This window comes from Gymnogyps californianus, chromosome 5 (assembly GCF_018139145.2).
Source record: "Gymnogyps californianus isolate 813 chromosome 5, ASM1813914v2, whole genome shotgun sequence".
In the NCBI taxonomy this organism is placed as follows: domain Eukaryota; kingdom Metazoa; phylum Chordata; class Aves; order Accipitriformes; family Cathartidae; genus Gymnogyps; species Gymnogyps californianus.
Genome location: NC_059475.1, coordinates 35771781 through 35795822, shown reverse-complemented (window position 1 = coordinate 35795822; position 24042 = coordinate 35771781). Strand labels below are relative to the sequence as shown.

The following is a 24042-nucleotide window of genomic DNA, read 5'->3' as shown; positions in this document are numbered from 1 at the left end:
AATATATCTGTAATTCTCCTCTCTCTTTTTTAGTGTTACCTGTTCCACATGTATGTGGGTGTAAGAGCTGGTGGTGGCATTGGAGATGAAATTGAGGATCCTGCTGGAGACCCTTATGAAATGTATCGAATTGTCTTTGACATCACATTTTTCTTCTTTGTCATTGTTATCCTACTGGCCATTATTCAAGGTACCGTCACTTACCTTAGTAGATGGTTAGAATTTAGTTTACTTAAGTTCTGCAATGTATTTAAACCATATTTGTGTTTGAGGTAAATTTAGCAGTGTTGCTATAAAGACTTATTTCTGAGCTGATAAAATAATTAATTCTGAAAGTAATAGTTTTATACTTAATTCACAAATAATGCATTGGCCCAAGTATTACACAAAGACAAAGCACAAGAAACATAACTTACCTGGGTTACAGTGTTTATGAACACTTTGACAGCTATCCAGCAATGACGCAGCTTGTGCAGGATCACTGTTCTTCCTATAATAACCATTTAAACTTGGAGAGCCTTGCTGTAGACACTCTTCACACCTGTAGTTTGGAACCACCACAGCTGGCTGGGGAATGGAGACTTTCGCCTTGGAAAGGGGAAATGACATGGAGAAAGTCACCATGGCCACATACCCGTTTCCTCCTTTCTTTAGAGGAGGATTTGCAGTTTTAATTGGTTTGCAGTTGTGGTTTACAGAGAATGAGGCCTCTCTTCAATGACTGTCAGTACTCAACACTCATTGTATAAACTGATCTAAGGCTGTTAGGAAAAAGCACCATTTTATGGCAGTCTGGTGGCAAAGAAAAAATGTAATACATCTATACTGAGAAAAAGTTATGAATGTCACAGTCCCCAAAATGATCCAACTCTATCCTTAATATGTTGGAAGTGGAGGAATAATGCTTCAAATGTGAAGCAGCATCACAAACTGGCTGGGGGGCCTGTGGGAGCAGAGTCGTCGTTGTTGAACAAAAGTTGGGATACAAGAGTTCCATGAGAAGGAGAATGAAAATTAAATTCTTTCATGGGAACAAAAGAGATGAGATTATGGAAGCTTAAATTGACCAAAACATAAGTACAGAAAAGCCTCTCCACTCTCAAGACTGCACTTCTATGTAAGAGAAATTCTTACTGCTAGGAGTGCAGTGTAAACAAATGTTAGATGTTTGGAAATTGATAGATTGTAACTTGAACTGTTCAACCTAGACATAAGTACACGAAACGCCAAAGACAGTGGAGGACGTCTGACAGACATTACTTGAAATAGGAATATTGCTAAGTACTGACGTGTTGCAACTTTTCCATTTGAAATAGGTCTGATTATTGATGCTTTTGGTGAATTAAGAGACCAGCAAGAACAAGTGAGAGAAGATATGGAGGTATGAGTAAGCACACTACATTTTTCATTGCTCTTACTCATCTAGATTGTTACCAGTTAAAATAGTGTCTTTGAGTTAAAATTAATTTGTAACCACAACTTGTGTTTCCAGACCAAATGTTTTATTTGTGGCATCGGCAATGACTATTTTGACACAATCCCACATGGCTTTGAAACACACACTTTGCAAGAACACAACTTGGCAAACTATCTGTAAGTATATTTTACTACTGGAATTATGATAGAGAGACCTTTCAGCTCCAGAGTAATTTAGGTGCACACATTGCTGACAATCCTAAGACAGAATTCTGTAGAACTGAGGAATATCTCCATTCCTTTCTGGTCTCCCCTCCTCTACTCCACACTGCTGGTTATCTTTAAAGTGCTCACCTTACACGTGAGCTACCTTAGTGGAATGAGACCTGAAGGCACACCAACTCCTTATTCCTCTGGAAGGAAACCCAGATATGTGGAATGATAGGGAACAACAGTTTAATAAGTTGCTTAAGTTTGGAAGTTTTGATTGTGACTTCTGGGGGCTTGGTAACGCTGATGAGACCATTGAAAATTAGCCTCAATTTGACAAAAAGAAAACCAAAACATCAAAACAAAAAAAAGGTATTTCTGGAAGATTCCTGAAAGATAAGCTACAAAAAATAATGTGCAAGTCTGATCCTGTAGTTCTTTAGTGATAGTGCAGCTTTCTGAAATCTTGAAGCAGTCAGGAGCTGTATGTGTTTAGACTATTGCCCAGACTCCCAAGACAGTGATCTTCTACTTTCATTAGTAAATACAGAGCAGATCAAGGAGCATATTTAAAAAGTTAATTTGATGGCATTAGTTACTCATACAACAATGATAATTATATGAGCATTGTGCTAGCAGAACCAAAGGAGCTGAACTGGTGGTATATTATAGAAGTCTGGCTTTGGAATATTGCATCTGGACTTTTTAAACTTAAAAAAAAAAAAAAAAAAAAAAAAAAAAAGCATGCCTCCTGGAGCGGAGGCTGCAGTATTCCTTGCATAGCAACTGACACTGCAAAATCAAGGCACATACTTTTGTGAGGCAAATTTCCGTTAACATCCATAGTTTTACCAGTCTACAACCTCCAAGCTTTTCTTACTATATTGAATTGCTTATTTGGTATATGGGAACCTGTAATTCACAGTAAATTAAAAATAGCCATTTCCTTAATATTAGAATATATAGTGAACAATCTTTCTAACCAGGTTGCCCTTTAATTAGACAAATGTTAAAGTCAGTATACATGCCTTTCTTTTTACAATGCAAGCACATACCAAGTTTAATTCCAAATGCACTGCATCAAAAGCAGCTAACCAAGAGTTGTGTTACATATAAACAGACCATTGTTAGTACTCTCCAGCCTTCCTAATTAGTTCAAGCTCTCTACATTAGGGTGAGCACAGGTATCTGAGATAGATAGGCTCAGCTTGTGAGCTGTATGGCATGAGTGTTTGGAAATCTTAGGGCAGCTGAGTATTCGCCACACTTCAAACTTCTTGCATAGTAGCCATAGTAACTTCTTCCAAGGTGGGATGTTGGAGCGTATGTGTATAGGAGTTGGCATATGCCTAATAATTCAGGTATTGCTCCTAGCACTGAAATGAAGAAAAGGCTAAACCACATTTTTCCACTTCTACAGCTTTTACATCTGTTAGCACTTCCACAGTGGAGGACAGCATTTTCTCCTTTAACGTAAGCACTTTAGACACCTAGCAATATCATTACTTTGCTGGTTGGCATAATCTCCCTCACATACCCCAGTCGAGGAAAGGTTAGGCAGAGATGTTACGTTTTCTGCATTAATACCCACTTCATGTGCTTGTTTCAGATTCTTTTTAATGTATCTCATCAACAAGGATGAAACTGAGCATACGGGCCAGGTGAGTAGAAAATAAAACTTAATTTTTTTTCTTAAAATTATCTTTCAACGTTTTTATCTTCTCCAGTCCTGTAGCTGTGTACCAGCAGGTGGAACTGATGTGCCACCAAGGAGTGGAGATGATGCCACCCTCCCTGAGAGTCTTCTGCGAATTAAAGAAAAGGAAGGGTTAAAAAAAAGGGATGGGGTGGGCTGCAGCAGTGTGCTATTCTACCCAGCACTGAACTCTGTCAGAAGTCAGTTACTAGTAATCTTATCTCTGAAATGAAACCCTGAAATATACCAGTTGTAGTTTACTCCCAAAAGATTAAGTAGTTAAGCTACTATATTTATAGTCTAAACCCATATATATGTATATATAGATAGGTATGTGGATGTGTGTATGTATGTTTAGTGTTGTTAGGCTCTAAATGTAAATAAATAGGATTTAATTATATCTTATCTCAGATAAGAAGCTGTTATGCAAACACTACCAAAGTACCTTACACTTCAATGTTTTCCAAGCAAACTGAAACACATTTTATATATACAGACTGTGTACAGGTTTGCTCTGGTGTAACTAACTAGACTGATTAATTCACACTTACGCAGTTTTTCTAATAGGGCTTAAATTTCAGTAGTTCTGAATCAAAGTGCAGAACAATACTTTTACAAATGTTCCTGAGTTACGATCTTTGCACTTCAGTGTCTTCAGTTCTACTCCACAGTAATAGGCACAGTACCTGGTTATTGTTAAAAGTTTATCATCTAGAGCACTAACTGCAAGGTGTCTGTTAAAATAAATACTCTTTATCATTTTCAGGAGTCATTTGTGTGGAAGATGTACCAAGAAAGATGTTGGGATTTTTTCCCAGCAGGGGACTGCTTCCGGAAACAGTATGAAGATCAACTTGGCTAATACCACAAAAGAAATTATTTATTCATGAACTGTTAAGATCCAGTATACAAAAAAACCTACTTTTCCTTTCATAGTGTAATTTCACAGCTTGTATTTGCTTTACATGTCTTTAAACTTCAAGACATACCTAAAATTTGACACTATTTCATAGGCTTTTTGTACCTACCACGTATGAAACAGGTCTTTTGTTGGAATTTTAATTAGAAAAGAGAAAACTATGCCAGATTAACTTAAGCCTTCCAGTTCAAACATGGTCTGAAATTATAACAACTTTTTAACCACATCATTAACCTAGTGTTCGGCAGTACAGTTGAAAGGGCTAAAAGGTGTCTTAATTGCACAACATTTGACATTTAAGAACTTGAACATCAGAGGCCATGCCTCAGAAAAAATATTTTAATAACTGCTGTCCAGTTTTTCCCCCCAGTATTTGCTAGTGAATGTATTAAGATACAGCTTGAAAAGCTTTAAGCCGTTAAAAAGAAAACATTTTCAAACACTTCGTCCACCTTGAAACATTAAGTGCCTTAAAACCTCTGTAGACATAGCTATGCAAACTTTTTATGTTAGTGTTCTAGATGAACAGATCCATTAACTGTATTGCTTTTCTGTCTTTCTGTATGAAATTGCACTTGAAGTTTGTTTATACACTACCTTCAATAACAGCTTATTAGATGCTGCTGTTAAAAGACATACACTGTATCAAAATGAATACAATTTAAATCTTAGGTCAAAATAAAACAATGCTCTATGGTCACCTGCAAGTAGAAGCTGCTAGGATTATGCATTTTTCTTCTTCTAATAAAAAGTGCCCACTGCAATAAAGTATTATAAACCAAATATTACCTTTGCTGTCATCTTTCTCATTTTTCTACAATATGGAGATGTGGTGCGAGGATGGTGACTAAAACCACATGTATTTATTGTTCATTCGTAGCTTTATTTTAAGGACCACATAGAGCAAGTACAAGCTGAAATAACTGTTCTAGCATGCTGTAGCCTGCATCTTTAGCAAAGAAAATCCTAATTTCATCACAAATCTTAGAGCTTTCTAAGAACATTAGTCTTAGACAATTTTCAATCAATCACATCTAAATGAATTTTGGTTGCACAGAATTTTAGGTGCCAGCAAACAAAACTGGGCATTTGGCATACTGAACAAAGTGAAATAGATAAAGGAAATAACAAGCAAATAAAGGAAGATTCCGCTTTCTACTTAATGGTTGCTATTTTCAATTATTCACATAAGAAAATCTGAGCTTCAGGAAATCATGCTGTCCAGCCAATCTTCAAGCTCTTCCTCAGTAACATTTTTGGATGTACTTTGCTGTTGCTGAGATGCTGTATTCTTCTCTTCAGGCATATCTAGTTTTAAAGGGTCTAGAAGAGTGAAAAGAACAGACTTGAAATCTGGAAACAATTCCATACCAGCTCTTTGTCACAGATCATTTTGCTTTTAATGCACAACTGACTACATTTAAACACAATCTCTCTTTCTTGAAGAATAGTGAGTCATATTCCAAAAATAGTAGCAAGAATTAAAAAAAAAATGAGGCAGCTTAATAAGCTCAACCAGAGCAATGTGGCTTCCATCTGATTCAAGGGGGGCCAGGCCTGGTCTGCAGCAGACATTATAAGTGATCCCCCTACTGCGATCTGTTCACAATCCTCTCCGATGCAGAGTTTACTTCAATGTAGGAGAGGAGCAGGAGGCCACAACAGCAGATCGCCCTTGTCCTGGTTTCGGCTGGGACAGAGTTAACTCTCTTCTTAGTAGCTGGTACAGTGCTGTGTTTTGGATTTAGTGTGAGAATGATGCTGATGATAACACTCTGATGTTTTAGTTGTTGCTAAGTAGCGCTTATCTTAAGCCAAGGACTTTTCAGTTTCCCATGCTCTGCCAGCAATCAGGTGGGCAAGGAGCTGGGAGGGAGCAGAGCCGGGGCAGCTGACCTGAACTAGCCAAAGGGGTATTCCATACCATGGAACATCATGCCCAGTATATAAACTGGGGGGAGTTGACCGGGAGGGGCAGGTCACCTCTCTGGCATCGGTCAGTGGGTGGTGAGCAATTGCATTGTGCATCACTAGGGTTCCCCCCCGCCTTCTTTTTTTTGTTATATTCCTTTTCATTACAATTATTATTATATTTCATTATTATTATTGTTAGTAGTATATTTTACTTTAGTTATTAAACCATTCTTATCTCAACCCACGAGTTTTACCTTCTTTCTTTCCCGATTCTCCTCCCCATCCCACTGGCAGTGGGGCGGGGGAGCGAGGGAGCGGCTGCGTGGTACTTAGCTGCTGGCTAGGGTTAAACCACGACAGCCCTGCATGATTATTACACCACGGTATGATTCCATATTCTGGTGGCATTGTTTTCTTAAGGGATTTACACTGTGCTTTGGAGTGGAAAGCATGACATACCACTGAAATGAAAGAGCATTTCAAGATTGTCTTCAGTAACAAGGCTTGCTGTATTGCTTGTGGTGACATCTTACATCATACTCAACCATCTTGGACTTAATTTTTAAGATAGCAAGAAAATCATACACAAAAAATCAGAAATGCTAAAAATGCTTTTACAGCATTGTGGGCTGGGGAGGAGTAGCAAACCAGCTCCATCAAAACTAACAAACAAACAGCAGTATAACTTCTAGGAATGCAAACAAAAGGAAGGGTTTGCCGATTTTTCTGAAATAGGAAAATTTTCCTATGTGTTTTGTTTCCATACTAAACTTGATTTTGTAAAATCAGTGCTAGTTTGAAAATAGCATTTATAACAAGCCATCAGAAATAGCTGTCAATTCTTCTGTATATTATTAGCACATTGAACTAAGGGCTGGTAATGTTACATAAAAACTTTTATCTTCCTCTCACTAAAATTCTCTAGTAGTACATTAATTTTTTTTAATTTAAAATTTTGCTGAATCGTAAGACCAGTGCTGTTCTGCAGAAGAATTTCTCTTAATGCTTAAAATGAACTGACAATGGTGAAACTTTAGTTCAGTGGGGAGTTAAACTTGAAAAGGAACAAACGGGCCAGAACATAGCCCCAGATAAATGAAGTGCAGTATGACAGAGACGATGACAGCAGTACTGTTGACTGGCTAATCAAGAGTTCAAAAACATCACCAAAACAGAGAGCAATGGAAATTAAATAAGGGCATGCTGGGGAGAAGAGAAGTCTTACCATTTTCCTTACAATCCATTTTCAAATCTTTCTCAGTTGATCTGTTGTAGGATAATGCACCTGACACAGGTCTGTTTGCTGTATCAATGGGAGCATCTAGATTTAGGAGAAGATCTAGTTCTTCATCCAAATGGTCAGTCTCTTGCTTTGATAGTATAGGGGCTCTTTGAAATGGTTGTGCTGCACTTGCCCTAGGACCATTTTTACTTCCAGGCCCTGACGGAGCAACAGAATCACTGACGGGATGGGAGCCCAACACCGTTTCACTTTGAGCCAGAGACTGTCGGAACAGAAGCTCTCTCCTCTTGCCATCTTCAATACTTTTAGATTTCATCTGTGGGAGCTCTACAGGTGTTGATGCCTAAGAGTACAAGAAAGGACTTGAGTCTTTCTAATGATTAACTCCATTTTTACTATTCTGTCTAATTTGGATTGTAATTCATGCTTCCTACATTTGATCACTTAAGAAGGTACAATGCATTTCAGCAGAACTGAATTCAGAAGTAAAAGTAAACTGAAGTTATCTTGATGATACTTCGACAGAAGCAACTACAAAATACAAACTCCTTTTATCCCTTATTACGGAACATGAGATTGTATGCTAAATCAGCAAGTTCCATTGTTTCACAAATACTTCCTGGAGAGTTACTTTTCTTTAATTCTTCTGTAATGAAATCTCATCAATACTCTGAATTTTGGAATGATTGAAGTCCAAATTTGGCTAGAAACATTATCCCTTGTCAGGCCTTCCCTCCAAAATTCCAGTCTTGAAAGCAAACCATACTACAGGTTGCTGAAAATCATTTAGCAAAAGTTGTAGTATATAGCTGCATTATTTTGAAAAATGAAACCAAATTACAAAACATTATCAAATGGTGAAACAAGAAATGGCAACTCATTATTTAACCGTGGAACACAGATTCTGTTTGTATCAGGATACCCTGGCATTAATAACACTGCAGCATATCTGATGACCACATCACCAGTCAGAATGACAATACAAAGATTAAATGTCATAACACACACTTTATAACCCTGATAAAAGTTAAAGACCGTGACTAGAACTTTTAAGAAGAAAATTGTATTTGAAAGTAACATTTGTTTGGAGATTCCCTTAGACATCACCTGTGCAGACATATTTGAGCTCCGTTAAGAAAGAGCATAGTTGTGTCAGTCACAGCAGCACTTCATGCAACTCCGAACAGAAGTAAAATTTCTTCTGTAAGGGTCATGTTTCTTTTTCCTTGCTTGAGCAGATGGATTTTTTTTAAGAATATTGTTTTTATATTTGAGTCTCATTGGTTCTTTTTCACAGCCTGAAGAAACATTTTTTCCTAATATTCTGTTGTTTGATTTTTTTTCACCAGAGCATAAATGACATTTTCTTTACCTGTTTGATTGACAGTTCTACCTGTTCTAACACAGATGTAAGTTTGATTCATGGAACAAAGATGTATGTTGATATTAGCTATGTAGAAGAGTAAATCACAATTAAAATAATTAACAGGAAAGAATGTGAAAGCACTTTCAAAGTTTTGGCTGTTAACAGCTGCTAACAAGAGAAGCAAATACAAAAACAGTGCAATCATTCCATGTCAAACACTCCGATACCTGGCTTCAAATCTAATGTGCTGCACATCGAAGCATTTTGTTTAAAGGCAACAAAGCATAAAAAGTGCTGATAGAGGGGTATCCTGCATTACATGCCATTTGACATGCCAGTCTCAAGAAATGTATTTACTTACAAAATACATTCCACTTATGTTTGAAGATCAAGTTTAAAGTAATCATTCTTGCATAGATTGTTTCACTTAAAATATTTGCATTTTCTTGTGAAAATTCACAGCATTACCTGCACAAGTTCAGCAGCTACATTCAACCTCAGATGCAGAGGCAATTCCTGAAGGGCCTGGGCCAAAGACTGGCAGTCAACAGAAAGCACAGATAACTGAAATATAATTCAACACACAGTACGCTTTTATTAAAAAAAAATATGAACTAATAATGACTTTAATCTATTACATTCCTCTGTTCCACGCATTCAAGGAATGTGAAGAACAAGCTAATACAGGAATTCATAGTTTTAAATTACCCATGTACAAAGCAGTTTGGCAAAGTTACCATATAAACACCTACAATGCAAATAATCAGTTAAAGGTTTAAAAACAAGGTATAAATGGAATGCTCCTTAGGCAATGCCTTGAAAATCCAAAGCAGGAAGTAGTTCTGCAAGTTGACAATGTCATAAGAGGCTTTTCCAACTCAAACATCTTTTAATCTGTGAAGCTTTCTATGCAGTGGGAATTGCCATTCTTTAATGAGTTGCTACTATTCTCTAAGCGATCAAACCATGTAGCTTGCGTGTAGCTCTACTTTTTTTAGTGCCTAAACAATATGGCCCTTTTTACACTTCCCCATCTTTTAAAATGTTGTTTCGATGCTTACAAAAGCAACAAACTATAGTTACATACACTTCTAAAATGATATTCAAGATATTCAAGAAAGATACTCTACTGCTGCCTAGTTGCTTAAAAGGTGGAACTGTCACCTATTAACATGACAGGTATTGAAGTTTCCTTTTCTCTTGACTCCTTTTTTTTTTTGGCTGTAAACTATTAAAAACAAATTTACACAAAATGGACCAGCAATATTTGATGCTTTTACAGAACACCATGGACTTTGGTACAGTTAAACAGATTTTGAGCTCACAGTGCAGGCAGCAGAACATTCTGAGCACATTCACCATCAATGAAAAAGATCATTTGATATCCATCACATATTTTAAAATCTGACAACAAAATGCGTAAGTTCAGTCTATACTCTCATTTTCATGGAACCAGAGAAGCTGCTTCTAAATCTAGCTTAGAGAGACAAAAATTTGTCCCTCTCAATATGGTATAGACTGACACAGACATTTAGAAGGCCAAACACTCATAAATTAGGAGAGACTGTTTCGTGCTGTAAGAGATTTGTCAAAGGAATTCACACTGCCATGTGTGAATGGATGGCTTTTGACACCTGTACACAGCAAGAATGAACATCAAAGACATAGTGTGTTCTGATAGCATATTTACAAAATTAAAACAAATTTTAAAAAGAAACAATGCAGTTGGCTTAACAGTTTCTTGTATCCAAATTCTGGTTCTGGTATCCAGTAATGAGAGTAAAAAAGACCAAACAACTTAAATATCTGATGGTTAGAATTTTTCTTATTTACTAACAACTTTATTTTACAATGGATTAGTGATCACCATCAAAGGCGATTCACTGGTACAAGTAACCTCAAAAAGTCTTCAACAAGCAATTCTTGTTGCCCAGCAATGAACTAGAACTTCAGAAAACCCAGTTCTTTTGACAAACATTGAAGATCAAATATGGCTTCTGCACATTTGCAAAGAACAAGGAAACTGTATGAATCCGGTAACATAAAAAATTGTAAAAAGTCAAGTATCATTGAATAACATTTAAGTGCATTTGGGAAGACCTGGTACACTTGCAAAAAGATTAGTGATGTGAATGAACATTGCGACTGAAGGTGAAAATGGAAACAGGGAAGAGGAGAAAAGGCTGAGGATGAAGGAAAAGAGGAATTTGGAGAAATAACATAATGGAAGAAGGAATTCAATATCCAAGTAGAGATTTCACTAAAAGTGTTGTCTGAATAAAAAACAAACAAAGGGATCAAAGCAGTTTTTAATAAATTATAAACACTTCATGGCACATGTAGTTATTTGTTCAAGAAAATAAGTAGAGGCATACTTTGTTGCTGGAATTGCCATTTTTTACTGAAAAATCCAAATTACTATTACCGGTTTGATTTTTAAATTGCAGACTGTGTTCCGAAACATTTTTATTGCATTTTATCAATATACAATAAAGCAAATCCAGATCTATTTTTTGTAACAATGAATGATAATATTCTTAATAAACTGAAAATTTGTTATTGTTGATGGCACTGTGACATTTCCGTTCCACATTTGAAACTGATGCTTTGCCATTGCTTTCTACAAATAATAGGGAATGGGAAATATCTCATCATTCTGCAGCTATTTTTATGCATTTTCTGCTTTATTTCGTTCCATTGTAATCACTTCAGTTTACAATTCTCTAATCTTGTACATAATGTATAGACAGGCAAAGAACTAGAAACAGGTGAGCTAAGAGGCAAAGGCAAGGAATTTGGCAAAGTGGATCTAGGATGAAAGTTAGACCTGGATCCAGCTTTCAGGGAATAGAAAGATGGGCCAGAAACAAAAAGGAGATAACAGGCTGAAGAGCAGGGACAATGTGAAAAATTAGATAATGCTATGAAACCATCCGGGCCAGGATTCTGGACTAAAATAAGAAATCAAAGGAAGGGTAATGGTGACTAGTGCAGTAAACTATTTCAAACTGACATAAGAACAGTGAAAGACAGGAAACAGTTTGAAACAACGAATTTGGATGGGGTGGGATGAATGACTACAGTTTGGTAGGGTCACAGGCAGAAGAACGTGCCCACCGCAGCACACTTCACAACGAGTGAGAGCGTGGGACCGGCTCCAGAACTGTGCAGTCTCATCACTGGCTGCCAGAAGAATATTTGTGAAATCCACTGGCAACATGCAACTTCACTCTGCTCACAATGGCTTTAGCCATTCAGAAATTAATGAATGTGTTCAAATCACCTAAATGCTATAACGACAAGCCTATGAGGAAATTATGAAGAAATTAATATTCTGGATACTGACATCCTGCACACTAGGAGCGGGAGGAACTGATAAGAAAAAAAAATACACAGTCATTGAAAGACTGTATCCCACTGAACAAACATATGAAGGTTTAAACAAATGCTGCACTTGGTTTTATTTCCTCATTTTAATTTGACTTTGCAACTTTAATGTACCTTTAAATATCACTTCCCAGGGAATAATTATTGTTGATATTTTAGGAAATAAATCGCAAACTTTTAAAATCTGAATGTATATGTATGTTTGAAGAAACACTCAAGCACAGTTTCGCAACAATTTAAAGAAAAGCTTGGAAGACAAAAGCATTTATCTTGCAATAATTTAGATGACTTACGTGAGGAAGACAGCTGCAGAGATTAAGACACTTTCCAGTATCCTGATATAGAAAACAGCAGACTCCTATTGCTTTGCCCCTTTTTATTCCAGCATAAAGAATCCACATACAAATAATCCAAAACCTAGTTGGTCCCATAGTCATTTTGGAGGTGAAGTTTCAACCAGAGGATACGAACTGTTAATTTGAAAGAACTAGAGCAAGCTTCACAGTCAAATATATGAATATACTCATACAGGTCTTGTTTAGTCATTTTACTAAACTATTTTCTCTTGAATACAGCTGAAAAAGGAAGGCTGACGATATTTCACTAAAGCAAAGTGACAGTCCCTTATTTTCCCTTCACTGGATGGATTTGCTTGTTCTTTTCTTCCAACGTTACTTAAAAACCTAGCCTGCTGCTTTCAATAGTCCTCAATAGGGAAAAAAAAAAAAAAAAAAAGACAAGACCCAAGAGCCTCCACCATCAGAGACAAATTAATAAAAAAATGCAGAATAAAGAGTGCTATTATTCTATTAAACAATTTGTTGCTGAAAGCACAACTGCCTAGGTATTCTGTGTCAGGTGATTATCCACACAAACTCATTTGAATGATAGTTCTGTTACCTGCTTATGGCATATGCTTTCTCTATCCCATTCTTTCTCGTCAGCAAATCGGAATTGTGTAAAGGAATCTCCTACAGAAAAGAAATAAAAAATGTATTTATTTTTTAAAAAAATAACAAGCTCACTCCGAAGTTCCTGACCTTACAGAAGTAAATGCAATCTATAAACGTCATGTCTTCAACAAATTTGCATTTAATGCTGCTTGCATTCACAATATTAAACTTCTTTAAGCCAAAGTTTTATAGAAAGATCTTTTAATCTCTTGTTTGCAAAACACTACTGAAAAAGGCGCAAAAATTCAAAACTGAATGAGGTGGTGCTAGGTGCCATGTCAACAAGCAAGATTTTCACTGAAAAGTCCGATTTGGAGAACATATCAGGAATACGTACAGTATTCACAGAGTGCATTTTTTATGAACAGCTTTGAATGTGCTGTAGATAGACCTTCTCTTATCAACATGCAAATCTCTCTTAAAATGGATTATAAATGTCCTAAAAATCAGTTTGTACAGGTCAAGTAAAGACTTCTTGCTGTCTAGTAGCTAAATTCTCTAGACTCTCTCTTCCTTGAACTAGTCCCTACTCCAGCATGTCATCAAAAAAAGGCACTGAACCCCGAACTCCAATTCATATGCATAAGGGACTGAATTAAAAGAAACCTTAAATAGGGCTAATTAAGCTACATATGTAACCTTAGTTATAGGATCTTCTAACTTCCTGCTACATTCCTCCAAGACAGCTGGAACTTCCTCTAACTACAGGGGGGCTTGTGTTATTATTTTGTTTTAGATGTGATATTTCTATTGCAGTACCATGCTGGATTGCAAAAGACAGTCCTATAAATTTATTCACTGAAAAAACACACAAGAATTCCAGGAACTCAAAAAAAATTACTAACATCTCTGACAGAGGAAATATGAAAGATTAGGGTTGCAAGATGATGGCCAAAGGTCTAGAGTAACAGAAAGCAAAGATGTTGCTGATGCAGAGTATGGGATGTACTCCTTCTTAGACCATACAGTTTGAGAACAAATAGCTCTATTGGAAAAAAAAAAACCACAACCTGTTGAATTATTGTGTGAAGGAGATGAAATTTGATCCCAAGAACTGCAGATCACCTATAAGTCACTACGATTTAGTCCAGCAGTTAGCTGAGAAGCAAAAGCTCATTCTTTCCCAACCTCTAAGAGAATGAGTGCGCTAGAGGAAGTTTTCAATGGCATTACCAACAACTGAGCATCTAACTTCTATTTGGCTCTCAATATCCTAACTGCCATTCATACCTTTGACAATTCCTGAATCATGCCCTTAATCCTGCGTACAAAATCCAAACATATAATGTGCTGTCCCCAAAGCTGGCTTCTTCTCCATTGTCTATCTGTCCCAAAACGTAGGCGAGTTCAGCAATTATACTCAAAAGTGCAACCATCAGCCAGCTTCTGTTTTGCAAACAGAATGAATAAGCAGCACAATGGCATAGTAATGGGCATATTTCTTTGCCAAACAATAAAAACAGGGAGACCTAACCATCTCCCAGCTGGAATGTAAAATTTATTGGCCATGGCTTTTTTTTTTAATGTCTAAAGTGCATTTCTAATTCATTCCATTTCATGTGTGCTCATTGGGTATGCAATGTACTCATATACTAATCACAGTGTGTACCTGGCATGTCCATCATCATCATCTTCCGAACCATTCCAGCAAGAAAGCGACCTTCTCAGCTGAGTATTTATATAGCTATTTATGACCATTACCATGTCCAGTTTGAATTTTCATCTCCCTGTTTTCATTAGGTTTATCCAACACTGTTCAGCATTACTGGGCTGACATACAACCTTACCTGATCAGCTAGGCTTTGGTTTACATTCAATGCCTGCAGAAATTACTATTTTGAAAACAACCAGTGTCAAACAGTACAAGCACAAAAAATTAAAATTAGGCACTGAAATTAAAATTTAGATATCTAAGAAGAAGGCTAATTTTATGAATGTTTAGTTCATATAATTCACAAACACCAGGTTCCATGATGGCTAGGTATGCTTAACAGTATGGAAGAATAAAATCCTGTCTTAAGTATTTGCATCTGCAGATAGATAGATGAACTTGAGCACTCACAGTTGACTTACTGCTGACAAAGGTGTCTTCCTCTTCATTGCACGTAGCACAACAGTAAATAAATCCCTCTGTTTGAAAATACCTAGAATACTGCTAATAAGTAATAACTACTGCCGAAAATTAAAGAAATCCAAATTCATTCTTCAGTCTCATGATTTTAAAATATGAGCTGTTAAAACACAAATTAATTTGCACATTTTTGTACCCATTTTAAAGGCTCAATTTAGTTACATATGTAAAGAAGTTTTATTGAAAAATAATTAAACCAAGTGATCCTCAAAGTTTTTATACTACTAGAACAAAGGCATAAATATTTTCTTCCAATATCCTCAAGACTCCTTCAGTTATTTCTCATGCTGTGTCGCAGAGGAAAGAGTCTCCTCTGCTCTTATAAAGGAGTAAAATTAAACTAAAGGATTAGTCGAATGCTTTCAGTATCTGAGAATGACCAGATGTAAAGCAGCTAAACAAACCTACTTCATCAGGAAAATCCACTGGGATCAAGAACTGGTTTATGACTCTCCACACTCACAAAGCTGGTAATAACAGATCCTCATTTTGATATTGTATTGCTGAATTAAAGGGTATGACTTAAACTGTAGTTTAACTAGGCTCTTTAAATAAGTTAACAAAGCATGCCTTTCAAATGGAAAAGCAATAACTACAATTCAAAGTAGCACATTTAATGCAAATTAGGTTAATGAGAATGTTGGTCTAACCAATTATCTTTTCACAAATTCCTTTACCCTGAAAATAACTTCCTTTTATGCCATGAATACTAATCAAACGTCTTGCAATGACTCCGAGTTCCTTCCAACATAAAAAAAATACTTTTCTTCATGTGAACAGTTTTTATGTTACTTACAAGTATCACTTGGCCTTCAGAGTAGCTAAAAATAATGCATTCAAGTAAACCTCACACACTGTCTTTGGTAACATTCATAATAAGCCTTAATATTCTTTATTGTGTAAAATGTAACTTTATTATGAAAGAACAGCAGATCTAAACCACCATGCTTTCCTACCACTTGAATATATTTTAAAGCTAAACCAATTGATTTAAATAGAACACGTTTCATAGTCTCATTAGCCCAATTATCTCTTCATACAAATATTCATTGAATAGCAGAATCAAACAAATCCTACCTGTAACCTGTAATAAATATTTTCCAATCTGTGAAATTATGAGAGTCTAAAAGTTGAAAAAAATTGAAGAAAAACAGTTTTTAGTAGGAAAACTGACATATCAGTGGAATGATTTTGTTCATTTTAACTCTCTAAATAATGAAAAACAAAAGACAAACTATTACTGAAGACAGAGGAAAAATATTGTATAGTCTTAGAGATTTTCAAATTGGAGGGGGGGAACAAACAAACAATGTAACAGGATCCTTCTAAGACTGCCATGACTGTAAAGAAGCAGTGCAAGGGCAAATATAAGACACACAATCCATTTTTTAAATCAGAATTTAACTTCTAAATAAATACCAATGATTTAGATGAACTTATTTGGGAGGTTCCAACCTTTGTTCACCTCCCATTTATTTTATTTTGGGAATTCAAGCCTCTGTCTACAAGTCTGTTTAGTCAGCTAAATAATACGCAATAAATTTATGATGGCAGCATGCAGCTGAACCAAATAAACCACAAGAGAAAACTACAACTTAGCTACATTTGGGAAATTAACAATGAGATGTAAAATATCTCAAAAAGCACCCTCTATCTACTACACTAGTCAAAGTTCTTCCTAAGTTACTAAATTGAGAAGATTCTCTCCAAAGAAAGTCCATCTTCAGAATAGATTTTAAGCAATTTTGCAAGTTTAACTTGCAAGAGATCCCTTTCTCTCTATATTGATCCCTAGTTCATCACTATGAAGGATATAATATCAAAACAAGCTACCTGCCTGTTCCACCAGTCTTCTTCATGGGTTGCAATTATGTAGGAGGAAACAGATGTTACTTTTAAGGTGAAAAAAAAGAACCAAATCCTCCAATCTAACACTTTTCTGCAGGGAAAAACAATCTGAATTGCAGAGTTTAGGCATGAATGATGCTTGAAATCTTATCCAACCTCAATGGTTCACATAAGACTGACCAACTCTCTTGAGTCGAGGGAAAGATAAGCAACATATTCTTCCCCTTTTAATAGTGCAAGACTTCATGTAGAAGGTCCAAGAGAAGACAGAAATCTGTAGATCGAAGAAACGGTGGGCAACTACTAAGTCATGAATTTTGAGCTACCTTACGAGCACAAAGAGAAAACTAAAGCTTACCAGTCTTTTGGGATGAATTAGGTGTGAGTGAATCTTTCTCAAACTGGAGGAAAAAGCATGAGGAAGAACTCCTATCCATCCATGCCGTGGCTTGCTCTAACTAGAAGATTTTGAAAACAGCATGGAAACAGCAAGAACCACAGACTGGGTGCTTTGAAACATCAGAATGAAAATATGTCTTTTCACCTTACACAGTGTTTCCACATAGTGCGATTTATATATATATTATAGATAGATATAGATATAATACATACATATTAATTGTCTATCTACAAATAATGCTCATTTTATATAAAAATCTCTTTGGATAAATACTACTGAAGATTTCCTTTTATAGGACACCTAATGGTTTTCCTTTTTTTCTCCTACAAAAGGAGACTTACATATATACAAATTCATAATAAATATTCTTCCAACACTACGAAATGTATGTTCTGCAAAGGTTTTATATGAAAAATTTTATACACATCATAAACAGATAATCAACCAGATACGATAATTTTCCCACAATGAGGTAGCATATAATACTGAGAAACAGACTTCTGGAAGACACAAAGCCTCCAAAGATTCTTCATGGCAGTTCTAATAACATCACTAATTTCTATTTCTGCTTTTTTAATTTCTCTTCTTCAATAGAGTACACACTGTAACTATTACCTTTTACTATGACTAAGGCTACAATGTGCTACTTATGCAATTTGCCATGAGCATAGATTGAGTAATAGCAATTTTCAGAATGTGAGAATACAAAAACAACTGATAAAGACCCTGTAAGAACACAACATCTATTAGTTTTCTTCAGCTACTATTAAGATCAGTAATATTGCAAGTCACTGCAAAGCCTGTCTTTTATCAAGAACACAACAGGTATTTCTAAACAACGTGTCTTCACCACAAATACTTTAGCACAACCTACATTTTTCCTTGGTTCTGCTGCTCACCAGTAGGTTGCACCAGCTATGTATTACAAACTCCAGAAGGCTTATGCAACAGCTCAGCATAAAAATTCTAACTACCAGCAGAACTCATATCTCGAAAATATTTTAAATAACATTCTTCTACTGTTACCAGTAGACATTCTTGAGTTCTGTGCAAACATGCTGATGTCAAGGATATTTGTAGCCTGCACTGCAAACTATAAAGCATATTTGTAACCAGAATAAAAAAGAACAATATTCTAAATTAATTCCCCGGCACAACTACACAGTACTACTAGTCACAATTTTAACAATAAATATGTGAATTTGACCAAAGAGCAGGATCATCTGATCAAGGCTAAACGTTGTCATCAAAATTTAAAACATGTCGCAGATAAAGGAGTAAGAAGGAAGGATCTTCGGAAACTAGCGCTGCTTCTGGAACAAAGAGTGTCTGTTCAGGAAGAACAGAACTAATTTAACATGTAGAGGAACTGCAGCCTATTGAAATCAAGGTCAGATGCCAGTTTTTCAAATGAGGAGCAGAGCGAAGCCAACAAATGCCAAAGAACACAATGGTTTTTAAAAAAGCGAAACAAAACAAAAATTCTCTTTTTTTATTAAAAGCTAAAGCAGAGGTTAACAAGAGTCAAACCAGGAAAACAGAACAAATAAAATTATATTGAAAGAGGTTCAGAAAAACAAACAGTAGTACATATGCTTCTGCATGAACACCAGGTGACTAAGAAATAAGACAGAAGAAACTGGAATGCCTTTAAGCCTTTAAAGCTTCAAAAAGCTAAATGACAACACAGGAATACTGGGAGCAGTGAAAGGAAGACTGAGGAGGACAGTGCAATACCAGCTCGATGTGTTTGATGGACAAAATAGCAGAAACTATAAGAAATCTAATGGATATGGAAATAAACATAATATTTGGGGGAAGAGTCAACATAGCACTTGAAAAGGAAAGTTCTGCTGCATGATCTAAGACAATTTCTTGAAAGAAGCAAAAAATCATGCACATAAGCAGGATCTAGTTCATATAATTTACATGTGTTTCCAAAAGCTCTCACTGACATCCCACTCCCTTTCCCATCCAAGACTTCAGAGCAGCAAAAAGAAGAGGAGGCTTTGTATGAATAAATAATTGCCTAAAAGTAGGAAGAAAAAGAGTAAATTGCCAATTTTCACATTAAAAGAAACCATCAGTACAGTTCTCTGGGGTCGTATCTGTTTAACCTCTTCACTCAATTAAAACAGAAGAGAAAAGAAGATGAGAAAAATGAAGTAAAGTTTGCTGATGATACTAAGCTTCTCATGGTAGCACAGATGAAGGTAGGCTGTGGAGAATGACATAAGAACTTCAGAAGATTGAGAAAGCAGATTTTAAAATGGCAGATGAAACTCAACACCAAAAATGCAAAATGCTGCTATTCTAACTTCACATACAAAATAAGTTCAGAACTGACCAACACCATTCAGAATCAGAATCTCAGTGCTCCAAGAAACAAACTCTTTGGAATTATTAAAAAAGCAATAGTGGACAACACAGAGAACATCATTACACCCCTATCATGTATTATTATCTTGAATACTGTGCACAGTCTTGGTTTCCCAAGCCCAATCTCAAAAAATATAACAGCATTAGAAAAGGCATGGAACAGTTCCTGTATGAGAAACAATTTAGTAACTTAAGCCAAGGGAGGGGAACCAAGGGAACATGACAGATCTAAAAACCATGAAAGGCATAAAAAGGGCAGATAGGGACTCACTGCTCATTGCCTCTTCTCACAGAAGACCTAGAGGCATCAAATGAAGCCAGCAGGGAATGCACTCAAATAAAAAGTGGAAAGTCTAAGTTGAAGCTAGGTTGTGGGACTTCATGCCATCAGATGGTGCAGATGCCACAAGTTTCCACAGATGCAAGGAGGGACAGAAGATAACTATTTTTAAATATAAAGATTCCACATCTGGCTCAGGAAGTCCCTGGGACATAAATTGTTGCAGGTCAAGAAAGTATTTGGGAAACTAGCATATCATATAGCATGTTCAGGTGCCTTACCTCAGGTGTCTCCAGATGGACCTTGGGTCTAATTCAATAGAACCAACCTTAAATTAAAGCAAATAGCTATTTTTTTTTTTTACTTGTAGAGCTCTACCTTTCTCTTAATTAGTTATCTTTCTACAGGGAAAATAGGAAGGAGAAGTAGGTAATCCACAAATTTATTTTTAATCTGTAGCTAAGAGTTCTTTCAAGTCAATGCACATTTTACATCTGCAGCGTGTATAAGGAGACAACAGACAACACTACCACACGGGAAATTGTATAAATGGCATCAAGCAGATTCTCTCTGCTTTCTAATTAACTTTCCCACATTTTCTTAGATGTATCACTATTTTTCATATGTAATTTTTATTAAATATTTAATGATTATAGCTTTTAGAATGCAGCAAAAATGCAAAATATTAAAACAAAATACATTGAACAAAAATGTATATTTAAAATTTCACCCAAATACAGTAGCCTGATGTGGTTATTCATAAGTACCAAACCCTTCGTCTCCATTATTCACTTTTTTACTGAATAAACAATAAAATGATATTTAAGTGTGAAGTTACTGATTTCCCCATAGGTTAAGCTTAAATCTTTCATTAAGTTTAAGCTAGTCACCTTAAATATTTACATTTTTCCTGATGCTTTATGACATTTTCTAGTGCCATTTTTTTCAGGTCACTAATTTATGACATACTTAGCGATTTTTAAATGTCACTGCAACCAGCTTGCTAGATTAGACAAAATATAAAAATCCATAGAACATACTGGTTTTTGAGCAATATCATTCAAAAGAAAGGCTGAAAAAAAAGGCAAAGATCGCCACATAAGTTAATGCATAAATACTCAAGACCAAAGACTTTTGTTGTTGTTGTTGTAGCATCAGTATGACATATCAGGAGGTGAAATCTGTGATTCTCCCTAGGGACAGGGGCAGACAACTCTCCTTTGGGTGAAAGGGAGAGGACTCATGTATTTTCATAAGCCTGGACCCAATAAAGGAAAAAAATAGCTTAATAGTAGAGTTTTTAATCCCTGTAGACCAACAGGTTAAGGAACCTAATGATCTGGCCCTTTGTGAAGACCCTGTTTTCTCCAAGACTATATAGGCAGCTAATATCAGTACAGCATGTGTCCGTAGCAGGAAGCACAGCTGAAATTCAACACTGGAAGAAATGAAGAAACGGCAAGGTTCCCACCCACAAAGGAAGACTTGCATAACGTCAAACTGCAGGACTCGAAAGAGGAATCCGTTTGCATGTGCTGGCACAGGGTACTCTTGTCAGATTCTGGCTTGTAAGCGAGGAAAGAAGAGACAGAACGAAAAGAAGAGAATCCGAAACAAGAGGAACAAGGTTCAAGCAGAATGGAAGCCGATCATCCAAAAAGATTGCTGATTTACCTTGCCTATTGACAGGAATTGCTGTGCGGCAGCCACAGTGAATGGGCGTCAGAGGATGAGGGAGAGGGGAGAAGGATGCATTCCTATGGATTCTATTAAGCAAAAATACTGCCTTGAGACCTTGGGGCAGATGGTACCTCTAAGCTCACACAACCACTTCAATGAGGAAATGAGAGCTTTGATGAACGGTATAGTTTTATACAGAAGAGAGACAAATAACTCTGAGGTTAAAGCTGAAACAGCACCCTTCATTCATACCTTAGACAGTACAACTTGTTAGTAATTCAACATCCTACACTTCTGAGCTCTGGTATTGTGAGAAGTTAAAAAAAAAATTCCATAATGGATGACATAACTTCTGCAGTTTATTCAGGAAGTTTTCATTTTTTCTAAATTACATACGAAGACCAACTTTTACAATGTTTCCAAATCCAAATATAATGAATGTCCTACTGTATAAAACCAAACAAGATTTCAAACTTTGCCAAATGCTAGCTAGATCACTCGTTACTAGAAGGCTCAGATTCAAAACTCAGTTGCTGGTCCAAACTTGGCAGAGTGCTCTACCCACTAAACTACTGCTTTTTTTGTAGATGGCTCTTTCTCAATTCTGTTAGGAACATGAAAGTTCTTTCCCATTAAAGTTTAAGTAAAACATACGTATTTCAAAAACGCAATAAAACTTCTACTGTTGTTTAGATACTTCATGTCATGCTAGCTACAAGAAATAAGAACATCAGAAACAGCATGTTCATATATTTTGGTAAGTCGCGGAATGGCACTCACTGGCCTAGGTTCTTTACCTTGTCCTGTTTAAGCAAAGTTCCTCCTAATTATTCTTTATTTGGATTATTGTTCATTCCACCTCCTGTGTAAACAGTGCATGCAGGTATATTGCTGTATTGTATGTGGGAGGTGAGAATGTCACACAATTCATTGATCAGTTTTATTCTTGCACCTTTCCCTCTAAGAGAACTTTATATCTAACTGGCATGCTTAACTAAGAGCAGTTGTGTTGCATAAATTTACACTAGGATAACCACTGTTTTCTGTAAGTAGACTGTCAGAATATTTGGTCTGAAAACTTCAAAATTCATGAAATATCTTTCTTATTCAGAAACAGCAGGAGTATACAAAATAAGCCTCCTTTATTCCACATTGTACCTCCATCAAAAAAATTTCTACTTTTCAAAAAAACCAAAATGAAACAAAACAGTAATCTTAGAGCAAACAAATGAACAAACTTAAGAAATACTTTGTTTTAAGCGGCTTGCTATTTTTATTCCAATAATAGCCATCAACTTGACACAATTAGAGAAAAAAGTCTGCTATCTGTAGTTCTTACATGCCACACAAACACTGGAAAACTTCCCTTTCTCTCTCCCCCTTCCCTCCAATTTTTATAGCAGACAAGTCATGAAAGTTTACAATAGTTTTGACAGTTGACTATTCAAGCTTCCATTTTAAGCATTTAAAGCCAGTCTTAATTTTTGATGATGGTACACACATTATTTGACAGCCCTTGCATTATTAGAATTTCATAACCCAAAAAAACTATTCTAAATTTTTCTTAGTGCTAGAGTTTCATTCCTTACTCTGTATTTGATAGAACACTTACAGCAAAGAATGCAACTATATAAACAATAAATACTCTTTATGCTGCTGTGCTGGATATTTTTAATATCATCACATCCAAATTAGTACCATTCTTCCCTAAAGCAGAATTCACTATTCATGCAAGTGGTACAGTATGCCGTGGCTATGGGACTATCTTTCAAAAGTATTCATAAATTATACATAGAGGTGCAGGTCTAAAAATATTCAAGCGGTTTGATATAGTAAGTACGAGGCTTGGCTTTCTTGCATTTATGAAGAGTTCTGCAAGATATGACAAGTCATGGTACTAACACAACCTTAGAAGATTTTTTTGTTTAATGTAATGAAACAAGAAAAGAGAAGTAGCTTCAGAAAACAAGACAGAAGGATTTTCTTCCGATATGTTAATAAAATGACAAGGATTACAATTAGCAAAGAGTAAATCTAGTAAAGCTCCAGTTCTATAAGCATGCAAAAGCTCAGAAAGTATTTCTTCGCATATGCAAGTTACTCGTAACTCTCCAAAGACAGTAGTGTAATGGCTTATCAGAGAGTTCTGAACATCAACTTAAAGTTAACAGCAGATTGGTAAGCATTCACTTCAGATCAAAAATACAAGCAAGCAGCATA

The 24042-nt window shown here is 36.0% G+C and overlaps 2 protein-coding genes across 2 annotated transcripts in view; one reads left to right on the top strand and one right to left on the bottom strand.

The window, feature by feature from the left end:
• The window catches only part of RYR3 (ryanodine receptor 3), a 210869-nt gene extending 206126 nt beyond the window's left edge, over positions 1-4743 (top strand). Inside the window, exons 100-104 of the mRNA XM_050897083.1 lie at positions 34-190; positions 1317-1381; positions 1493-1593; positions 3236-3287; positions 4089-4743. Coding sequence (XP_050753040.1) covers positions 34-190; positions 1317-1381; positions 1493-1593; positions 3236-3287; positions 4089-4184 — 471 coding nt within the window. The 3' untranslated portion in view covers positions 4185-4743. The remainder of the gene's footprint in view (positions 1-33; positions 191-1316; positions 1382-1492; positions 1594-3235; positions 3288-4088) is intronic.
• Positions 4744-4750: 7 nt separating this feature from the next.
• Positions 4751-24042, bottom strand: part of AVEN (apoptosis and caspase activation inhibitor) — a 101181-nt gene continuing 81889 nt past the window's right edge. The window contains exons 3-6 of the mRNA XM_050897082.1: positions 13052-13122; positions 9233-9328; positions 7381-7741; positions 4751-5564 (exon numbers count right to left, since the gene is read on the bottom strand). Of these exons, the coding sequence (XP_050753039.1) occupies positions 5446-5564; positions 7381-7741; positions 9233-9328; positions 13052-13122 (647 nt within the window). The 3' untranslated portion in view covers positions 4751-5445. The remainder of the gene's footprint in view (positions 5565-7380; positions 7742-9232; positions 9329-13051; positions 13123-24042) is intronic.